The 20,355-nt window shown below is 35.8% G+C and overlaps 4 protein-coding genes across 5 annotated transcripts in view; 3 read left to right on the top strand and 1 right to left on the bottom strand.

Annotated features, from left to right (window-relative positions):
* Positions 1–2,357: 2,357 nt before the first annotated feature.
* Positions 2,358–5,208, top strand: LOC120469041 (uncharacterized). The gene is made up of 2 exons (XM_089121781.1): positions 2,358–2,676; positions 4,339–5,208. Exons 1-2 carry the CDS (start codon positions 2,404–2,406, stop codon positions 5,122–5,124), a joined length of 1,059 nt encoding a protein of 352 aa, XP_088977907.1. The 5' UTR covers positions 2,358–2,403; the 3' UTR covers positions 5,125–5,208.
* A 961-nt stretch (positions 5,209–6,169) lies between these two features.
* Positions 6,170–9,741, bottom strand: tmem101 (transmembrane protein 101). Its single transcript, XM_039657688.2, has 4 exons — positions 9,577–9,741; positions 9,125–9,305; positions 7,243–7,389; positions 6,170–6,730 (listed from the first exon to the last, which is right to left on the bottom strand). The coding sequence occupies exons 1-4, from the start codon at positions 9,705–9,707 to the stop codon at positions 6,422–6,424; spliced, it is 768 nt and encodes a 255-aa protein (XP_039513622.1). The 5' UTR covers positions 9,708–9,741; the 3' UTR covers positions 6,170–6,421.
* gngt2b (guanine nucleotide binding protein (G protein), gamma transducing activity polypeptide 2b) lies at positions 9,144–17,451 on the top strand. 2 transcript variants are annotated; one of them, XM_089121780.1, is made up of 5 exons: positions 9,144–9,280; positions 12,265–12,294; positions 15,312–15,586; positions 16,118–16,202; positions 17,136–17,451. In XM_089121780.1, the coding sequence occupies exons 4-5, from the start codon at positions 16,119–16,121 to the stop codon at positions 17,259–17,261; spliced, it is 210 nt and encodes a 69-aa protein (XP_088977906.1). In that variant the 5' UTR covers positions 9,144–9,280; positions 12,265–12,294; positions 15,312–15,586; position 16,118; the 3' UTR covers positions 17,262–17,451. The 2 variants fall into 2 exon arrangements, with proteins under 2 accessions (XP_088977906.1, XP_088977905.1); XM_089121779.1 differs by having other exon boundaries at positions 16,114–16,202.
* The window catches only part of LOC120469002 (inactive all-trans-retinol 13,14-reductase), a 34,625-nt gene continuing 23,413 nt past the window's right edge, over positions 9,144–20,355 (top strand). The window contains exon 1 of the mRNA XM_039657687.2: positions 9,144–9,280. The gene's annotated coding sequence lies outside the window, so the exon portion shown is untranslated. The remainder of the gene's footprint in view (positions 9,281–20,355) is intronic.

The raw sequence follows: 20,355 nt of genomic DNA, 5'->3' as shown, positions 1-20,355 counted from the left end.
AGATATGAAGTGAGAATTGCGAGATAAAAAATGACCGAAGTGCAACTTTTTATCTCACAATTCTGACTTTTTTTCTCTCACAATTGCGAGTTTATATGTCGAAATTCTGACATCTTTTCTCAGAATTGTGAGATATAAACTTGCAATTACGAGTTATCAGGCCAATTCTAAGGGGAAAAAAAGACTTAACTTTGTTCCCCTCAGAATAGTTTATATCTCAATTCTGACTTTATATCTCACAATTGCGACAAATCACACAACTCTGTTTTTATCTCGCAATTCTGACTTTACAACACGCAATTTCGACTTTATATCTCGCAATTCTGACTTTATATCTCGCAATTGCAACTTTATATCTCACAATTTCGACTTTATATCACGCAATTCTGACTTTACAACATGCAATTTCGACTTTATATCTCACAATTCTGACTTTATATCTCGCAATTGCAACTTTATATCTCACAATTCTGACTTTATATCTCGCAATTGCAACTTTATATCTCACAATTTCGACTTTATATCATGCAATTCTGACTTTACAACATGCAATTTCGACTTTATATCTCACAATTCTGACTATATCTCACAATTGCAACTTTATATCTCGCATTTGCAACTTTATATCTCACAATTTCGACTTTATATCCCGCAAATGCAACTTTATATCTCGCAATTGCGACTTTATATCTCGCAATTCTGAATTTATATCTCGCAATTCTGACTTTATATCTTGCAATTCTGACTTTATATCTCGCAATTCTGACTCGCAATTCTGACTATATCTCGCAATTCTGACTATATCTCGCAATTCTGACTTTTTATCTCGCAATTCTGACTTTATAACACGCAATTCTGACTATATCTCGCAATTTTGATTTTATATCACGCAATTCTGACTATGTCTTGCAATTCTAACTTTCTCACAATTTTGACTTTATAACATGCAATTGTGAGGGAAAAAAAAGTCAGAATTGTGAGATGAAAAGTCGCAATTACCTTTTTTTATTTTTCGTTCTGTGGTGGAAACAAGCTTCCATAGTTTTGTACACATGGAATAGCTAAATGACTTTCTACATTTGCCAAACCAGTATACCATGTTGTAATATGCTTGATGTTGCAGTTCCAAGATGGTAAAATCATCAATCAACTGGTTTTATTTTCGATATAACTGGGCTCTATTTGAATTAAACATGCCGTGTGATGACTGTAACAGTCATTTGAAACAAATAGCAATTTCTATTGTGTAGATTTCAGAGTATTTTCTGAGCTAGTACTTCTTTCCAAAATTATTTAACCAGATGAGTCATGCTGCATGGGTTTCTGTCCAGTACAACAGAACACTTTTTTCTTGTCACATGTTGATTCTTTCATTTTTGGAGTAATTTTAGAAATCGTAAAAAGTAGTTCCAGATGCACATGTAATTTAAGCAAGGTTTACTCCTCAAATATCTTAAACATTATTAGCTACCAACAGCCTTTGGGTCAATTACACGAATAGTTTCAATGGTTTATTTATCAATGCTATGAACTATAAAAAAAAAGTTTCGACTTTCCTTATCATTACTATGGTAGTGTCAAAAGCTCTTGACTGTTCTTGAATAAGGTTAGATTATTTCTGTAACTAAAACACGTTTCATTCACACCCGTTTCCATCTGTAAACACCTCACCGACGTGGTACACGTCAAAGATTTAACATGGTGTAAGATGCTCTGTTGGGGTTTCTGTTGATCTTAACTGTAAGACTACACTTCCTGCTTAGACATTGATGGACAGTTCAATGAAATATTCAGTGTGTAGCAAGTACTCTTGTTTCTTGAGTGATGCAATGTGCTTTGAGGATAAATTAAGTCACAGAGACTCAAAAGCAGGATGCTCTGCATCCAGGTGCAGAAATCTGAACGATGTTTTTGAGGCTTTGAATTTCTTTATTAGTAGTGGAACAAGACCCAAGGCTGCAGATGTCAGGCTTTGGATTAAAGCATCTAAACGTAGTATTGTTCAGATTTCGAGTGAAGGTTTAAAGTAGGAATCTAATTGAATTTGAATGGAAGTTGATATAAGTGTGGCATGATTCGACTCAACCAGTCGCTCCGTATTCTCGAAGACCGATTTGTGCAGTTTTGGTAAGTACAATTAGATCTGTAATTCTTTAAGCATGAATGAATGTCTTGGAAATTTGATCCGCACATACAACATGATGTATTCTGATGCTGATAATTTGAGGGCTCATGCCAAGCCACGAATTCTTGTAGATCTCAGAATGCAAACCGTTTGAAGATTAATGATAGATACAGTTGATGTAATGTCTTTTCAGCTCAACCAGACGGTTCTGCACTGAGAACGAGCGAGACGAGCGCGCTTGTTGATGTGGATCTTTTTTGAATGAGCTCAAGTTGAAGATGCTTTGCGTCGTATTTTTACCCATCACCTTCCTAGTGGCTGGAGGCTCGAAGCTCTGCCCTCATCAGTGTTCATGTGACAGAGCATCTGAACTGGTGGACTGTCGATCCCGAGGGTTCACTCACGTTCCCCACAGTATTCCACATGGCACGTGGCTCCTGGACCTCAGCGGGAATGAGCTGTCGGAGTTGAGGAGTACCTCTTTCACTGGGACATGGGTCCTCCGGGTCCTTCTGCTTTCACAAAGCAACGTGCAGGTGGTTCATTCTCAGGTGCGCTTAATTTAGGTTGTCTCTACTTATGTGCTATTGATATCGATAATCCGATAAAGAACCTTTAAAGTTTATGAAATCTTTCCATTTGCACAGAAGGTTTTTATGTGGGAAAGGGGTTTGTCAGATGTTCTTCACACTTGGAAAAATTATTATTCTTTAAAATTAAGCTGCTTTATTGGCATATACATGCATGAACTTAATGGAGTAGTTCACTTTAAAAAAAAAAAAAAACTTTACTCACCCCCGTGTCATCCAAGATATCCACGTCTTTCTTTCTTCATTCAAAAAGAAATTAAGGTTTTTGACGAAAACATTCCAGGATTTTTCGCCATATAATGGACTTCAATGGGAACCAAACGGTTCAAGGTCCAAAAGACAGTTTCAGTGCAATACAGAACAGAGCAAGGCGAGCATTTGTGCCTACAAAATTTAATCTTTGTTATTTTTTTTTTTTTTTAAATGAGCCAACGTTTCGCTAGATAAGACCCTTATTCATCGTCTGGAATCGTTTAAAGCCCTTTGAACAGTTTCCACTGAAACTCTCAGCTGGACCTTGAACCGTTTGGTTCCATTGAAGTCCATTATATGGAGAAAATCCTGGAATGTTTTCATCAAAAACCTTAATTTCTTTTCGACTGAAGAAAGAAAGACATGGATATCTTGGATGACATGGGGGTGAGTAAATTATCAGCAAAAGTTGTTTTTAAAAGTGAACTACTTTAAGTATCCCTGGGAAATTTCCATTGCACATGTGGTTCTTGATAGAGGAAAAAGGTTATTTGCATGAAAATGGATAAAAATGGTTCAGGAACTTTTCACTGAAAAGTTCTTTGGGGAAACCAAAATGGTTCCTATATGGCATTTCTATGAAAACCTTTTGGAAGATCTACACTCTTAGAAGAAAAGGTTCTATATAGAACCTTAAAAGGTTCCATCAGCGCTACGTATTTGGAACCCCTAAAAGGTTCTATAAACTCTTAAAAAATGGTTCCTCTGGGTTCTATATAGAACCCCGGGGTTCCATACATGGCCAATAGAACCTTTTACCAAAAAAAATGGTTCTATATAGAACCATTTTGGAGTTCCATATATGAAGCAGGGGATGGAACCATTTCTGGTTCTAAATAGAACCATTTCTTCTAAGAGTGCATTTTACAGTTTAGAACAACTGTTTTGGGTTCCTCAGAAGAACCTTTCAGTGAACAGTTCTTAAAAGAACAATTTTTTTTCTCATGTGAAGAAAATCATAAAAACCTTTTTTTAAGGTATAAATATACTATAAGCAACCTTTTGTCCAATGGAAAACGTTCCAGTGATGTTCTTGAAACCATAGATAGATGTCAATAAAGAATCTTTATTATACATTTTAAAACCTTTATTTCTAAGTCTATTTAAAGGGATTGTCTGCTAGAAAAATGAAAATTCTGTCATTATATACTCTCCTTCCTGATGTTTCCAAACACAGCTTTCCTCTGTGGACCACAAAATTAGTTTTTTGTGTGTTTTGTCCATTCAATGAAAGTGTATAATGATGTTTTACACCCCGATGACTACAGAATTGAGTCAAATGTGATTCAAAAATGTATTCTTCTGCCTCTCTCTTTGGTCTTTAAATTTCCATTTAAAAGGATTGTTGGCTGATTGTGCTTTCTGTTCCAGGCTCTTTCCTCTCTGACCTTCCTGGAAAAGCTGGACCTGGCTTACAATGAGCTCCGTGTCCTTCCTTCAGATTTCTCTCAAGGATTGACCTCACTAAAAAATCTGAAGCTGTGCCACAACGCTCTGGAGCGTCTTGAGACGCGCTCCTTGGAGGATCTAGAAAGCCTGGAGAGGTTAGATCTCAGTCACAACCTCATTCAGGTCATTGAAGTCGGGTTATTTCGTGGACTCACCATGCTAAGGCACCTTAACCTGGCATGGAATCAACTGACGGTTCTCCAAGGAGGACTGCTGACCATGCAACAAGATCTTGGGGTTCTTCTTTTGGGCCACAATAATATCTCCAAGATCGAAGTGGAAGCTCTGGCTCCCCTACGAACCCTCACCGTACTGAACTTAGAAGCCAACCAGTTGAGAAGCCTGAAGTTCAGGACGATCTTAAACCTTAAGACGCGCAGCACGCATCTGCAGATGTCGGAGAACCCTTGGACGTGTGACTGCGATCTGCATCGTGTTTTCAGTAAGATACTCCGCGTCAGGCGTCTCCACGTGGATGATTACGGGAATATCACATGCCACTCTCCGCTCTTACTGGCTGGAGCTTCTCTGGGTTTGATCCACAGTCGGCTGTGTGTCGCAGAAACGGCCACCGTCCTGGTCATTACTGGGACTCTGATGGTCACTGTCGTGGCGGCCATGGTTATGGCAGAACGGAAGAGAAAGAAGCAAAAGATGAACCTGGAAAGGCAAGGAAACGAACCAATGCCTTGGGTGTCTTACAAATGAAGAAGGGATGAAAAGCTTCTTGTGTATTTTACAATATCGGACCAGGTCTTTGTTTTTGTGCACGTTGCACATATCCATACTCGCTTCAACGTGAAATCATAATTGACTCTTAGACACTCTTAGAAGGAAAGGTTCTATATAGAACCTGAAAAGGTTCTATCAGTGCTACGTATTTGGAACCCCTAAAAGGTTCTATGCAGAACCCTTAATAAGAACCAGGAAAATTGTGTACAAATATATATTTATAATATATTGGAAAATATATATACACACACTCTAATTTCTGGGTTGTTTTAACCCAACTTTGGGTCAAATATGGACAAACCCAGTAATTACATTTTTAACCCAACATTTGGGTTTGATCATATTTAATATATATATTGTATATATACTGTATACTGTGTATATATATATATATACACAGTAATATATATATATATATATATATATATATATATATATAAGTAATATATATATTACTTATGGTTATATAAGTAATGTAATATATATATATATATATATATATATATATATATATATATATTACTTATATAACATAATAAAAACCTAAACCCAAAAATAAAAGTTTGTGTTTACATAATGTATGTGGGTACACTGTGTATAATTATTATATATATATATATATATATATATATATACATATACACACACATGCTTGTATATATTTAAGAAATATTTTCATGTATGTAGATTTATATAAAAAATTTTTAATATATATATATTTTTTTTTCTTAAATATATAATGTAAACACAAACTTTTATTTTGATGCGATTAATCGTTTGACAGCCCTAATATATATATATATATATAAAATTTTGTGGTGCGTAACACCATCCAATAATCAAACGATTTTGTATGTTCCATACAAAACAATGATTTTTTTTTTTATTGACATTGTGATCTTATAGAAGTTGTACAAGAAATGCAAACTAAATACAAGCAGCAAAAAAAAATTAGTGGCATTTAAATGTCTGTAACATGGAAAGAATCCCACATTACTATACCGCTTAAGAACATCAAAACTGACAATTCATCCTTCAACTTTAATTGCATTTTTTTAAGACTTCTAGTCGTTCTTAAACTTTAAATAAAGCATTAAAAAGGAAACAAATGCATTGTAAACCGTCTTTTGAAGACTTTGTGCTTGCGATCGGAGACTCCAGAGCAAGCTGCACCTTTGAGCGTACACACAGTTTCTGAGCGTTCTTTGCTCGATCCCTTCTGTTTGTCCTAAGCACTGCCTGTACAGAGATGTTGTCCTATATCCCTGTATCTTTAGTTGTCTGTGGCCAGGATAAGCACCGCTCCGAAGATGCCGATGTTCTGCCCGATGAGCTTCATCTGGTTCCAGAACTCCACGTGACAGGTACGGTGCCAATAACCGATGTTGCCATCGATGAAAAGCACAACCAAGGGTAACAGAACTGCCAGGATCTGGGAGGCTTCTCGCACGTAGCAGCCCGAGAGGTAGGCGAGCGCAAGCACACCGAACACAACCACCAGCAGCTGGACCGTGATCTCTCCACCAGGGATGTGGTCCAGATAGGCCAGTCGATCTTCCTTACTGTGCTGTAGAGAGTAGACCTGGAGGAGAGATGAGAATATCAGGAATATTAACAGCGATACATCAATTTAAAAGGCCTTATGTAAGAATAACTTATATTGTTAGTAATATTTCAAGATGAACATTTATGGGCTGATACGAGTCGACACCATCTAACTAAGACGTTATTGGCAGATTTAGAGTGACGACTGATATTTTTATGCATTTTAGTCTGTTGTACAGTTATAAAGATCTCATTGATTTACATTACAAACTGTCAGGATTTCATCTTGCATTTTAGCCATATAAATAATATCTGCACCAAAATGCGTATTTATTCTCCGTTTGAACTACTGAATGAAGTTAGTTTGAGCTTCACATTCTCATCATACTATATGAGCCATAAAATCCTGATGTAAAACAAAACATTTGTAAAATATATTTTGTTCCATTTAGAAAAATATATACAACATTTGCATAGGCAAGCATACAAAGTATGACGCAGTCTGATCTGTTTCTGAGGCCAGTACAGTGATCAAGTGGACAAACTCACCATGCAGATCAAGTAAATCCCCAGGAAGACCTGTCCAGTGGACTGAAGCGAGCGTGTGCGAGGTTTCTGTCTGTAAACCTCTCCTGCTCCGCTGGCCAGCACCAGAAACCCTCCGATGATGGCCATCGCTCTGGAGTACATCCTCACCTGTGGAGGTCAGGAGTGAAACTAATTCATCTCTATTGTCCATATATGCTCCAAACAGAATGGATAGATGATTGACATTCCAACAAACCTTCCTTTGACTGCTGTGTTATGTTCACACAGAGATATTACTGCTGTTATCAGGGTTCTCAAGTCTCACGCATTGGCCGTGAGACACACTCATTTCGAAGGGTTCACACGCTCACACGCCACACTGTGTATTTCTCACGCTGAAAAGGCAATGCCAACCAAGTTGTCCTGGCTGAAAGCTTTCTAACGTTGTATACGAGGCGCAGGCAAACAAAGTGAAGTTTCCTGCCGCCAGCGCGTATATCCGCCAGATTGCGTTCGTTACTAGGCAACATATATGCGCGCTGCGTGCACCACTGATCTATACATGACATGTCATTCAGTAGCGCGAACACACGGAAATGGACGGAACATCCTCGGCCACCTTACGTTCGTTACTAGGTAACCAAAAACATCGCGCGAACACATGTGTCGTGATGGAGAAGCAGGTAAGTTGGAAGAAGCTCGTCTAACATTTTTGGGCTAGAACATTTAATATGTAGCCCATCGTACATTATTATTGATGCAGTCAAAAACTCTACAACTACTTTGCAACCAGGCTCAGTTTGGCTATCTTATGTTATCTGAAACTAAGAGAAATGTTAGTGGGTATGGAAAGGAATGAAGATTTACTGATTTTATTTTAAATTATATTATACTGTAATATTAATAGTCTTTCTAGTTACATTAAGGATGTATTACAGCAGATTGCTCTGGGTAATATTTAATCATTGTCATAATGTTGCATTTGTATTTTTCAAAGATGTCAGGGAAAAAGCAGAAAGATATTTTGTCATTTTGGGCACCAAATTAGAGGAGGACACAGTGGAAGAGGTGGTGCACTCTAATCTGTCCATTTGTTCTCAATGTCCCACCACACAATAAATCATTCGTCTAGATAGAAGACGCATTCAAAAATCAAAATGCAATTTTTAAAGATTTGTTTGAAACTGTTTGGAGCAATTTGTTATATTTTTGGTTAGCTATATTTGTAATACTGCATTAAAGAGTATTTGATGTGATGAATTGCTCTGTCATTTATTAGATTTACTAGGCCTAATTGTTATAATTTTAATTTGTTCTGGTTAATTATGAACAATGGGTAAAATTGGGGGCGGGGATGGGTGGGGCGGGGCTTCATTATGGCTCCTCCCCTAACCGCGTGTGATCTCACTCCAAGCTTTTGCTCAAACTTGAGAACCCTGCAACACTGGTTTATAGTGTTTATAGCCCACTTTTAGCTATTTACTGCTAATGTATTTATATACTGTAGTTGTTTTTAAGCCTCAAAATGCATGAAAGCTGTGTTCATTAGTGAAGATGATCATGAGGAACAAAACATAAGAATCATACATTTTGAATCCAAAAGCCGATGAAAAACGTTGAGTTAAACGACTTAAAGGGATAGTTAACACAAAAATGAAAGTGGTAATTGTCAATGGAGCGACAGAAAGCTCTCGGATTTCCTTAAAAAGATCTTTATTTGTGTTCTGAAGATGAACGAAGAGCCTAACGAGGGTGAGTAATTAATTAGAGAACTTTAATTTTTGTGTGACCTATCCCTTTAAGGGTTGGCTTACAAAAACGCATCATCATCACTGCTGCATACAATTATTTTTGGTCTCACTAGAAACAGGAAAGGTTGCACAAAAATAAGTTCTCTATTTACCTTCAACCAGTCTCCATAATGGACCTGTCCACCCACATAGGACACATATGTGCTGAGGACCAGATGAACGGCAGCAGCCAGAGCGAACCATCTTCTCTTCACCCCGAAGGACATGAAGCTGGCACACAACACCGCAGCTCCTAAGTCTATGTACAGGTAAGGCACCTGGATGTCTGGCTTCCTAAAAAATGAAGAAAAGAGCATTTTTTTTAAGAGAATGGATGAATATATGCCTCTAGCTACATTTAAGACTTTGCCAACTTTATTTGGAATATGGATGGTTGGTTTTGTCAATTCTTTGAATGAAACTTAAAAGCATTGCAAACAGCCGTTTAGGCATCTATCCAGTTTAAGCACAAGCACTTCATTGCATATTCTTTTGTTGAATTACTGCATGTCACATGTGTTTACACTGTGCCCCTGCAAGCCCTCTGTTGAGCTTTCCTACGTACCGTTTCACATCCGCGCGCTCCGCAAACAGCATCAACATGCTGAAACTGTTCCAGAACCCGAACCGAGTCAGAATAAAGGCTCCGAACTGCGAGAAAAATCTCAGTGCTTTTTTGCGGGTTGCTGCAGCCATGGCTCAGGATGGCGGAAGTATCATCTACTTCCTAGGGATCGTGAACGAATCGTTCATGTGAGTCGAGTCTTTTGACTGAATCAGGAACGCTTCGTGGAAATAAGAACTACAAGTTGAAGAATAAATCTGAAAACTTTTCATGTGCTGATTTTTATTTTCTTTTTTTCCTAGACCTACATTTTCCCATAAAACTGAGGGAGGTCTTGAATACTGAATATGTGTGATAGGCTCAAGCCACTATATAATTATATAAGTTATTATAAGTTTTTTTTTTCAGGAGTTTCATGATAGTTATTACAAAAAGTTTATATTTATACCTTTTTTCATTTCTGTAAATAGTGATTTAGGTTATTGGATACAATCTGTGTCAAAGTTAATGGAGATTTCTGTAACCTTATTTCTAATTTGAAACCTATGGGGCCTAATAACCACACTTTTCCATTCAATAAAGATACATCTCATAGATGATAGTAACAATAACAAGATAACAAGATAGTAATAATTTCTCGAATTTCTTTTCTCTGCTTTTTTTTTTTAATTATTGTTATTTTATTTTTTATTGACAAATAAATCCAATTACAAAATTCGACATATACCTGTAACAGGAACGCTTCACATGACAAAAATCACATGTATTGAAACAAGTTCAAACAAATAAACAGGAACAACAACAATGGGAAAGAGGAAGAAAAAAGTCAAGTAAAAAAAAAATATATATATATATATATATATATATATATATATATATATATATATATATATAAAGCTCAATATTCCTTTCTTTTTGCTCCTTCTACTTGGAATGAGCTACAGAAAACACTAAAACTACAGTGTCTAATTCCCTTAAATGATTTTAAAGGTTATGTTAAAACTATAGAACATGAATCCATCCACACGTGCAAATGTTTTAATTAATGACACTTTTATTTTAAATTGATACATACATGATTTGTCTTTGCCTCTTTTGTGTTTGTTTTACGATTGTGTTTGTTTTGTGATTGTGTAATCAAATTTGTTCTGCTATCTTGGCCAGGTCTCTCTTGAAAAATAGATGTTATATCTCAATGAGACAAACCTGGTTAAATAAAGTTTTCCTAAAAAAAATAAAAAATTAACAATTAATTAATTGTTAAAAATAAGTTAAAAAAATTTCCTTTTCTCCGATTTCCTGGTGGCTGCAGCAAGGACCTAACTACGTCATGACGTAAAAGAATCATGAATCATTTATTTGAACCGTTTCTTTGAAAAGAACCGATGCGTGGAAATGACTCGGACTGTTCATCGTTACGCCGTTCAGGAATTTTGTTGGGGGAAAAAAAGTGAACGCTTGCTGCTCGATAGTAACTCTTTATTGTATGAACAGAGTAGTTTTCCTCCAGAGGGTGTAGCCGAATTCCCCATTAAGCTGCATTCAAATATATTTTTTTATAGATTAACTAATTCATTTACTGAACTTTGAGTATTTCAATATAATGACATATATAATGAATATCTAAAAAATTAAGGTTACATAAATATGACCCTGCCAAATTTATATTTTTTTAAATGATTCATTTAATTGAAAAAGATTCCCTGAAAAAGTTAACCTTGAATTAATAACAAAAACAACAAACAATATTGTTATTGTTATTATTATTATTATTATTATTATTGTAACATCTAACAAAACACAGTAACTTAAGATGTGAACATGTGAACACAATACACATATTCTTGGATAATACTACATGAACAAAAATTAAATTGGGTGGAAAAAACAAATATAAAATAATAAAAAATAATAAGTAAATTCTTAAAGGATAATGAAGTAGACTAGGAATGAATTTAAAGAACAACTAATGAATGAAATCATCATAAACATTGACCTTTTGGATACACATTTTATCATTATTATGACTCACTTGCACAGTTGGATAAGTTAAAATGTGTTTTTAGTGCCATCTTGTGTTTACCAGATAAAAATGCAACAACAGTGCGCATAGAAGTGTCATATTGGCTTATCCAGATTAAGTGTGTTTAATAACTGATTAAGCCTTAATTAACTGACACCACATATAATACAAAATACTATACAGAATCTTATGAACTCTAATAATGTTTTTTTAAGAACACTGTTTGTATTCATTGTATCGACTCATAAAACTAGTCAAAGATCATTTTAAAAGAAAAGTAAGGTGACCTGGTTCTGAGAGAGTGACAGCTCCTGATATCTATGACCCATAATCCTCCTTGGTGCTTGATTAGTCTTAGCTCAATTACTAAAGCTTTAGCGTGTGGCAGTCTCTTAGAAACGATAAGTAATTTGTCACCACTTGTCTAACTGGCTTTAGGGAACAATTCGACATTCATTGAATATTTATTAATATAAGGTTGTATAGAATATACAAACAGAACAATTATTACTTTTTCTTCCTACTCTGAAAAAAATGGTAGAGGATTTACTTTGAAACTATTTTTATTCAGAAATTGCTAGAAAACTTGCATAGTTTTTTTTTCTATGAAAGTCAATGGGGACCAACAACTGTTTCCTCAAAATATCTCCCTTTGTGTTCAACAGAAAAAAAGAAACGCAATACTCAACTTAAGGGTGAGTAAATGACAGAATTGTAATTTTTTGCTGAAGTATTCCTTAATGCATTACCTAATTCACAATGAAATCTGATATGCTTTTAATGAAAGTGTAGTGCTAATATAACGTCTCAATTATGCCATATTAAAGAGCAGTAAACTCCTCGTCATAAAGTCACTCGTCACGAATCAAGGCTTCAATGTCCCTCTTGCTAATTCAGGGCAAAGGGGGCCTAAGCCAGATCCTCAGGCTTACAGGGGAAGCCAGAGCCACAACAAGCTTATTTAGGAGTTCAATACACACCCAACTGCGAAGATGTGTGTGAGTTGAAAAACATTACAACTCTAATTAGTGTGAATTCAGTCCCGCTCAGGTCTGGCTCACTTCTCTGGAAATGTTTTCCTCCATTACCATGATAAAAATGATTTTGTGGTGTAAATACTAGAAAGTAAATACTACAGAAAAAAAAATGTAATTTACATGAAAAAAGTTAGTTCAGGCAAGAATTAAAATAAGTAAATTCTATAGTAGTGCTCAATTCAATCGTGTAGAACTGAAAGCGCAACATTATAAAATTAACTTTTCTGATACTGGTGTTCCCATCATGCACTGGGCCATGAATAATTAATGAGGTTTATTTTTCACTGTTTTTCATATTTACACTATTTTATCATTGCTTTTGATGTTATTTTTGCATTTGGAGTTCATTTTCTACTTAAAATGACACATTCAAACACAAAAACGATCAAATGTTACCGATATTGTGTATTGTCTATAAGTATTGGGGTCTGCGTTCACACATACAATTTCAGAAATGAAGATGTGATGACATGTATTGATTTTGAGTAACATTTCTGAGTAATCATATTCTTAATAAAGTGTGGACTAATTCAATGTTATGTTGTTTGAGTGAAATGTTGTACAGAGAAAAATTAAATTAAATAGAACAGATATTACTTAACCTTTAATTAGCTAAATAAAAAATACTTAATTTCTTATGTTACTTACACTTAACTTAGTTAAGTATAGTTTACTTAAAGGAGTAGTTCACTTAAATGTACTCACCCCCATCCCCATCCAAGATGTCCATGTCTTTCTTTCTTCAGTCGAAAAGAAATTAAGGTTTTTGATTTTGGATTTTCCCCATATAATGGACTTCAATGGGAACCAAACGGTTCAAGGTCCAAATGAGAGTTTCAGTGCAGCTTTATAGGGCTTTAAACGACACCAGATGATGAATAAGGGTCTTATCTAGCGAAACGATTGGTCATAAAAAAACAAAGTTTACGTTTTATAAGCACAAATGCTTGTCTTGCTCTGTTCTGTGATGAGCGTTGGTGACTCTCCTGTTCGAACTTGTTCATCAAAATGAACAAATCTTTTTTCGAGTCATGACTCGAAAGGATCCTAGATAAGACCCTTATTCATCGTCTGGTGTCGTTTAAAGCCCTTTGAAGCTGCACTGAAACTCTCATTTGGACCTTGAACTGTTTGGTTCCCATTGAAGTCCACTATATGGAGAAAATCCTGGAATGTTTTCATCAAAAACCTTTTTTTTTTTTTTTTTTCAACTGAAGGAAGAAAGACGTGGACATCTTGGATGACATGAGGGTGAGTAAATTATCAGCAAACGTTTTTTTTTTTTTTAAAGTGAACTACTCCTTTAATTCTATCAGTGCAAAAACTTGCCTTAAAAAAAATTAAGTACATTTTACTCATTGTTTTTTATATCCAAAACTATCCAAAAAAGCTTTTTAAAAGTGATTTGTTGGCCCCGAAACACTCTCAGTCATCAGATAACGGTCTTGTTTTTCCAACATGGCCGATGGTTGAAAGCATTGCCGTTATTAAGCAGATCGCAGTAATAGTAATCCTGCGCTGAGCAGTTTATTAGGCACTGATGCCAATGGCTGATGGTCAAAAATCCCAGGGACACTCTTTGACACTGGATCTAAGATAATGAGTTCAACCCTCATGTTCTGTTTGGGATCTAGAGAGCTCAAGACTGAGTTTCATTATTTCATGACTGAGTGTAAACAAAAGTTCAACTGGTTAATGCACTTGTCAAGAAGACAAACTTCGAGAAAGCCTGGAAAAGTCTAGCACAATACCAAATTTAACACATTGCTAGCATGTTTCTAGCATTATTTAACACATTGCTAGCATGTTTTAGCATCATTGTTTCCATGTTTCTGATTTAGCACACCTTAGCATTTAGCATTAGGCTAGCATGACATAGTATGTTGGTAACATGATTTAACACATTGTTAACATGTTGGTAGCATGTTTATAGCATGATTTAGCATGGTGCTAATATGTTTCTACCAGGATTTAACACTGTTAACCTGTTTCTAAAGTGATTTAGAAACACATTGTTAACATGCTTTACCGTGATAGCAGGTTTCTATCATGCATCAGCACAATGAAAACAAATCTCTACTTAAATAAATTTCAGTACAATAGGCCTACAATAAATTTCAAATTTCTATGTTTCTTGCATGATAACATGTTTCTAGTATGATTTAGCACATTGCTAGCATGTTTAAGCACAATGCTCTCAAGTAGCCTATGTTGATAACCGGATTTAGCATGTTAGCATTTTGTGGATCTGATAAGACTTTTCCCCAGGATTCTTTACTGAATAAAGTTAAAAACAATAGACAATTATTACAAAAAGCAATTACTGTTAGCCTACTTAATGCATCTTTGCTGAATAAAAGTATTCATTTCTTTAAATATATACAATATATTGACCCCTAACTTTTGAACGGTAGTGTACGACTCAGTATTTATTATGCTTGGCTATTAATGGAGCTTTTATTAATGACTGCTTCACAGAGCATTTCACTTTGGAAACCAATTCACTACTTCTGTCTGATTATGTTCAACCAATGCTCACTTTGAGCTCTTTCTATTCCAAAGTTCGCATTGATCCTCAGTAGTAGAAGTAGCCTATGTTATTGGTTAACAACGCCAACGGAATTGACAGTAATTCCATCAATGCTTCATTTTTCACATGCTGCCCTTTCCTCCAGTATTTCAATGTTGTTTAGAGGTTACTTCTCATGGCCATCCTTGCTCTCATTGGCCTAATGAGATCAGTGGAGATTGACGACATCAGAGCGCAATCCCCATGCCCAGGATCAATCTCTACACCTGAGAAAGAGTAAAGGGAAGGAGGGGGTCCAAACAGCAGAAATAGACGAGAAGAGCCTGAGATCCACAGACTCGAGGAAGACCTCCACACTGATGATCTCTTAGGAGACATCAGGACATTTCTCCGACTGCTGCCCGGCGCCCCGTTCAACAGGTAAATGGATTATTTTTACTTTTATTTCTTTATTTTTGGTCAGAATAAATCAAATGTTTAATTGTCAGAACTGTCAAGTGAGAAATCAGTTTTACTGAACCCACCAGGACTGATTGTTTTGTTTGCTTGTTTGTTTTTTTAACATAGCAGCCATTTGAGAATTCTTTTAATAAATGCACTTTTTGGCATATATATATTTCAAGTTAGGCATTTTTTTAAAGCTGATATACAGCCGATAAGCTTTATATACAAATAAAAAAATACACCTATAAGCATTTTCTTGTGTTTTAATCACACTAAGTGCAATTTTCTGAGATTCTCTGTGGATCTTCATATTTGTTTTTTTACATTATGTAGCTTAATTTTAGCACACTGAATTTTTTTAACATTTAAATGAACTGTTATTACTGAATCAACCAACAAATATTGTTTTAATTATTTTTAGTTTTAGCATTGTTCATGAGACTTTTTCGATGTGGATATTGAGCTTAATTTCACACATAGGCTATCTTATTTGCTCCGAGTAGACAGGATGGCTCGGGATATGACAGATAAAGACATCCTGAAGATGGAGCTGGATCAGCTGAAGGTGGAAGTGAACACTCCCCGAATTGCGGTAAAAATATTAAAAAGTTGAGATTTGGAGAATTTAAGATTTTAAATATTAAATCGCGGTTTTCCCGCGCCGCTCACACGCGTCTCGCGTTTTTAACCGCGAACTAAAAAAAAAGCGTGTGAATAGACCTTATTGAGAGCAGCGCCATGACAGGAATGCGAGGGTTGTGAGGAAGGATAGACGGGACGGGATAGACTTACCCTGTTTCCAATGACATTCGCTGTGTAAAAAGCTGGATAATAATACGGAAGCTTGTTTCCGCCACAGAATAAAACATTTTAAAAGATTATTTTGACTTTTTAATCTTACAAATGCGAGTTTACATCTCACAATTCTGACTTTTTTCCCTCAGAATTGCGTGTTGCAAGAACAATTGCGTACGTTATAAAGTCAGAATTCAAAGCTTCTAGATCACTAATCATTTTTTTAAAGCTCATGTTGCCTGGAATGTTTTTGTCTACTGAAATTTCTGAGAAAGATATTTTTTTAAATAACCCAGACAGCAACATAGTGTCGGCCAAATGCGGGGCCACATGTGGATTCCAAGCATAGCCGGTTGCATAAACCACTTAGACTAGTCTTACAAGTTTGTCATATAGATTTTTCTTTAAAATGTTCACTTTTTTTATGTCAGTTACATAAAAACATACATTTGCATAATTTGATACCCAAAAGTTAGACTAACCATCCTTACTGCTATTGGGTCATAGCTCAGACACTGTCTTACATAATGGCTGGGTTTATTGGCAACTGGGCCCAGATGTGATTAAAAATCAAAGATGGTGCTGCTGTGAATAAGGTCCATGGCCCCTCAGTCAGCATTTGCTGATCGATCCTCTGTTTGGTTACGTACTTGCTTAGTTAATTCCAATTGGAGTGGCAATTTAAAGAAACAATCATCCTTGAACCATATCTCCTGATTATTTTTCTCAGGTTTCAGCCTCAGCCCCAGAAATCATTGCTTTCGTTGAGGAGAAGTCTGCCGAAGACCCCCTGGTCAAGGGCGTCCCTGAGGACAAGAACCCATTCAAGGAGAAGGGAGGCTGCATTATCACGTAGCAGCGGCCCCGGGGTCACCAGGGACCGCTTTAACATCTGCTTTTGTATGAAAGTTTATTTGTACTTTCTGAATTGTTTAACATCCACTAGTTTATTTTAGTACATTTAAGAGGACCCCCTCATGTCATTCAATACCTTTTATGATATGATGTTTTCTGTCTGTTTTTAAAATAAATTCATTAGCAATCTAGGCAAGTGTCTTACTGGTTCCAATTTCCGTATCCTCAGTCTATAAATGGACTTTAAAGGGATCGTTCACCCCAAAATGAAAATTCTGTCATCATTTACTCATTATCAGGTCTTGTTAAACCAGTATGACTTATGTTTTGTCTTTTTGTGCAACGGTAACTTCCTCCTGAGTGATTTGCATCTGAAGAAGGTATTTAAAAAAGCGTGTGTTGTCTTGCATTAGCGCTCTCTGTATGCGTAAAGCTCTGCAGGAAGATTGAATCAGTTGCTGGTGTGTGTCATTGGCTGCTGTGATAATGGGATTTGGGTGTCAGGTCTCTCTGTCCCGCTGAAGAGCAGCTGCTTCCAGAACCTTAAGCTCATTCTCTGATCCTCATCTTGAGCTTTTCATCCTGTAAGCTCCTTTTCCACTGCCCCTCTCTCTCTCTCTCTTTCTCTCTCTCCTATTTAAATACTGAGCTGGTAATTTGGATGAACTGTAGCTCTTGTGTGTGAGCAAAAACACAACAACAAGGTACTTTATTTTGATTTTGAATGGGTTTCACTGGGTTTAGACGGCACATCTGAAGCTCTTCTATAATGAGAGGTAATGGTACCTTAGATTTTGAAGCCCAAAAGAGCACATCATAAAAGTACTCTAAACGTCTCCAGGGGGTTAAAGGAGTAGTTCACTTTTTAAAAAAAAAAACTTTTGCTGATAATTGACTCACCCCCATGTCATCTAAGATGTCCACGTCTTTCTTTCTTCAGTCGAAAAGAAATTAAGGTTTTTGATGAAAACATTCCAGGATTTTTCTCCATATAATGGACTTCAATGGGAACCAAACAGTTCAAGGTCCAAAGGTCAGTTTCAGTGAAAACTGTTCAAAGGGCTTTAAATGATTCCAGACGATGAATAAGGGTCTTATCAAGCGAAATGATCACTCATTTAAAAAAAAAAAAAAAAAGTTTAAGTTTTATAAGCACAAATGCTCGCCTTGCCTTGCTATGTTCTGTGTGACTCTCCTGTTCGAACTCGTTCATCAAAATGAACGAGTCAATTCATTCATTTCGTTCGTTGAATGAACCAAATGACTCGAAAAAAGATTAGTTCATTTTGATGAATGAGTTCGAACAGGAGAGTCATGAACCCGCATCACAGAACAGAGCAAGGTGAACATTGAGCTTATAAAACTTAAACTTTGGGGTTTTCTTTGTTGTTTTTTTGTTTTTTAAATGAGCGAACGTTTGGCTTGATAAGACCCTTATTCATTGTCTGTTGTCGTTTAAAGCCTTTTGAAGCTGCACTGAAACTGTCTTTTGGACCTTGAACTGTTTGGTTCCCATTGAAGTCCATTATATGGAGCTTGTTTTGTTTTGGGAACCAAACAAAACAAGAATTTTTAAAGCTTTTTTTTTTTTTTTACAAAAATGCATGGCTTTGCTTCAGAAGGCCTTTATTAACCCCCTGGATGGATGCACTTTAAAATCCGTGTTGCCATTCACTCCCATTATAAAGCTTGGAAGAGCCAGGATATGTTTTAATATAACTCTGATTGTGGTTGAGGGTGAATACATTTTGGGATACTTTTTCATTTTTTGGTCAACTAACCCTTTCAGTGGATTGCATGTGCACTTTTACTTCAACTCTTCAAAGCATAATTTAAAAAAACTTTGATTGCGTATAATATTAATGCCATAAAAGTGACATCTTTCATTTAAAAAAAAGTGCAACAATGTCAAATTAAGTTTTATTTTAAAGTACATTTTAATTGGTTTGTCTGCTTTAAAGAATTGCACTGTTTTGATGTGTCTATTTTCATACATATTAAGTAAATATATTTTAAATATACTGAATTATTATTAACATCATTATAAATTAGTACATATTTAAAATACACAACGTACAAGTTTAGCATACTCACCGGATATGTAACCCATTGAGCAAGATTTTGACAGATTTGTGAACAATATTTGAGAGAAATACCCCAGTTTTTTCCACTACATTCATTATGTCATAGACTACGGAAGCCCTGAAAAAAAAGTCGAAATGTTTCGAAATTTAAGTCTCTGTTATGATAACGTAAAACGCTTTGAGTGTAGACCTAGTAGACATATGAAAGCACTTTAGAAAGGCCTCTTTCATTCATTGATAAAGCTGGATATCTCCATCCTCTCCGTCTGAAAAGTGTTTTCCAGGTTGGTTTTCTTATAGGCTAAAGTCTATTCCGGCGCAGTATATTTTATAACGTCCTATAATGGTAGGCTAATGCTGGTAGATTGGCACCTGTTGAATTTCCTTTTGTTGAAACAAAACACAAATGCACATACACATACACACAGTGTGAAACACTCGCTATGCCACATGAATGCCTGTGTGTGCGGCAATTTGAAACAATGGCAAGCACACACCGCAGCTTCTACGGAAGACTGTAATCTTTGTAATCTGGTACTCTCGAAATGTTTCGACTTTAATCTCGAAATGTTCCGACTTTATTCTCGAAATGTTTCGACTTTAATCTCGAAATGTTCCGACTTTAATCTCGAAATGTTCTGACTTTAATCTCGAAATGTTTCGACTTTAATCTCGAAATGTTTCGACTTTAATCTCGAAATGTTTCGACTTTAATCTCGAAATGTTTCGACTTTAATCTCGAAATGTTTCGACTTTAATCTCGAAATGTTTCGACTTTAATCTCGAAATGTTTCGACTTTATTCTCGAAATGTTCCGACTTTAATCTCGAAATGTTTCGACTTTATTCTCGAAATGTTTCGACTTTAATCTCGAAATGTTCCGACTTTAATCTCGAAATGTTCCGACTTTAATCTCGAAATGTTTCGACTTTAATCTCGAAATGTTTCGACTTTAATCTCGAAATGTTTCGACTTTAATCTCGAAATGTTTCGACTTTAATCTCGTAATGT

This window comes from Pimephales promelas, chromosome 17, assembly GCF_988280905.1.
Source record: "Pimephales promelas chromosome 17, fPimPro1.hap1.1, whole genome shotgun sequence".
NCBI lineage: Eukaryota > Metazoa > Chordata > Actinopteri > Cypriniformes > Leuciscidae > Pimephales > Pimephales promelas.
The sequence above is the reverse complement of the archived record's forward strand: the minus strand, read 5'-3'. Positions and strand labels throughout refer to the sequence as shown.

Excerpts from the sequence above, each read along its gene's own strand:
- LOC120469041 (XM_089121781.1), top strand. The coding sequence starts at position 2,404 with ATGCTTTGCGTCGTATTTTTACCCATCACCTTCCTAGTGGCTGGAGGC. Across the intron at positions 2,677-4,338 it reads TGCAGGTGGTTCATTCTCAG|GCTCTTTCCTCTCTGACCTT; the intron begins GTGCGCTTAATT and ends TTTCTGTTCCAG.
- gngt2b (XM_089121780.1), top strand. The coding sequence starts at position 16,119 with ATGGCTCGGGATATGACAGATAAAGACATCCTGAAGATGGAGCTGGAT. Across the intron at positions 16,203-17,135 it reads TGAACACTCCCCGAATTGCG|GTTTCAGCCTCAGCCCCAGA; the intron begins GTAAAAATATTA and ends TATTTTTCTCAG.
- tmem101 (XM_039657688.2), bottom strand. The coding sequence starts at position 9,707 with ATGGCTGCAGCAACCCGCAAAAAAGCACTGAGATTTTTCTCGCAGTTC. Across the intron at positions 7,390-9,124 it reads ATTATGGAGACTGGTTGAAG|GTGAGGATGTACTCCAGAGC; the intron begins GTAAATAGAGAA and ends TGACCTCCACAG. Across the intron at positions 6,731-7,242 it reads GGATTTACTTGATCTGCATG|GTCTACTCTCTACAGCACAG; the intron begins GTGAGTTTGTCC and ends TCTCTCCTCCAG.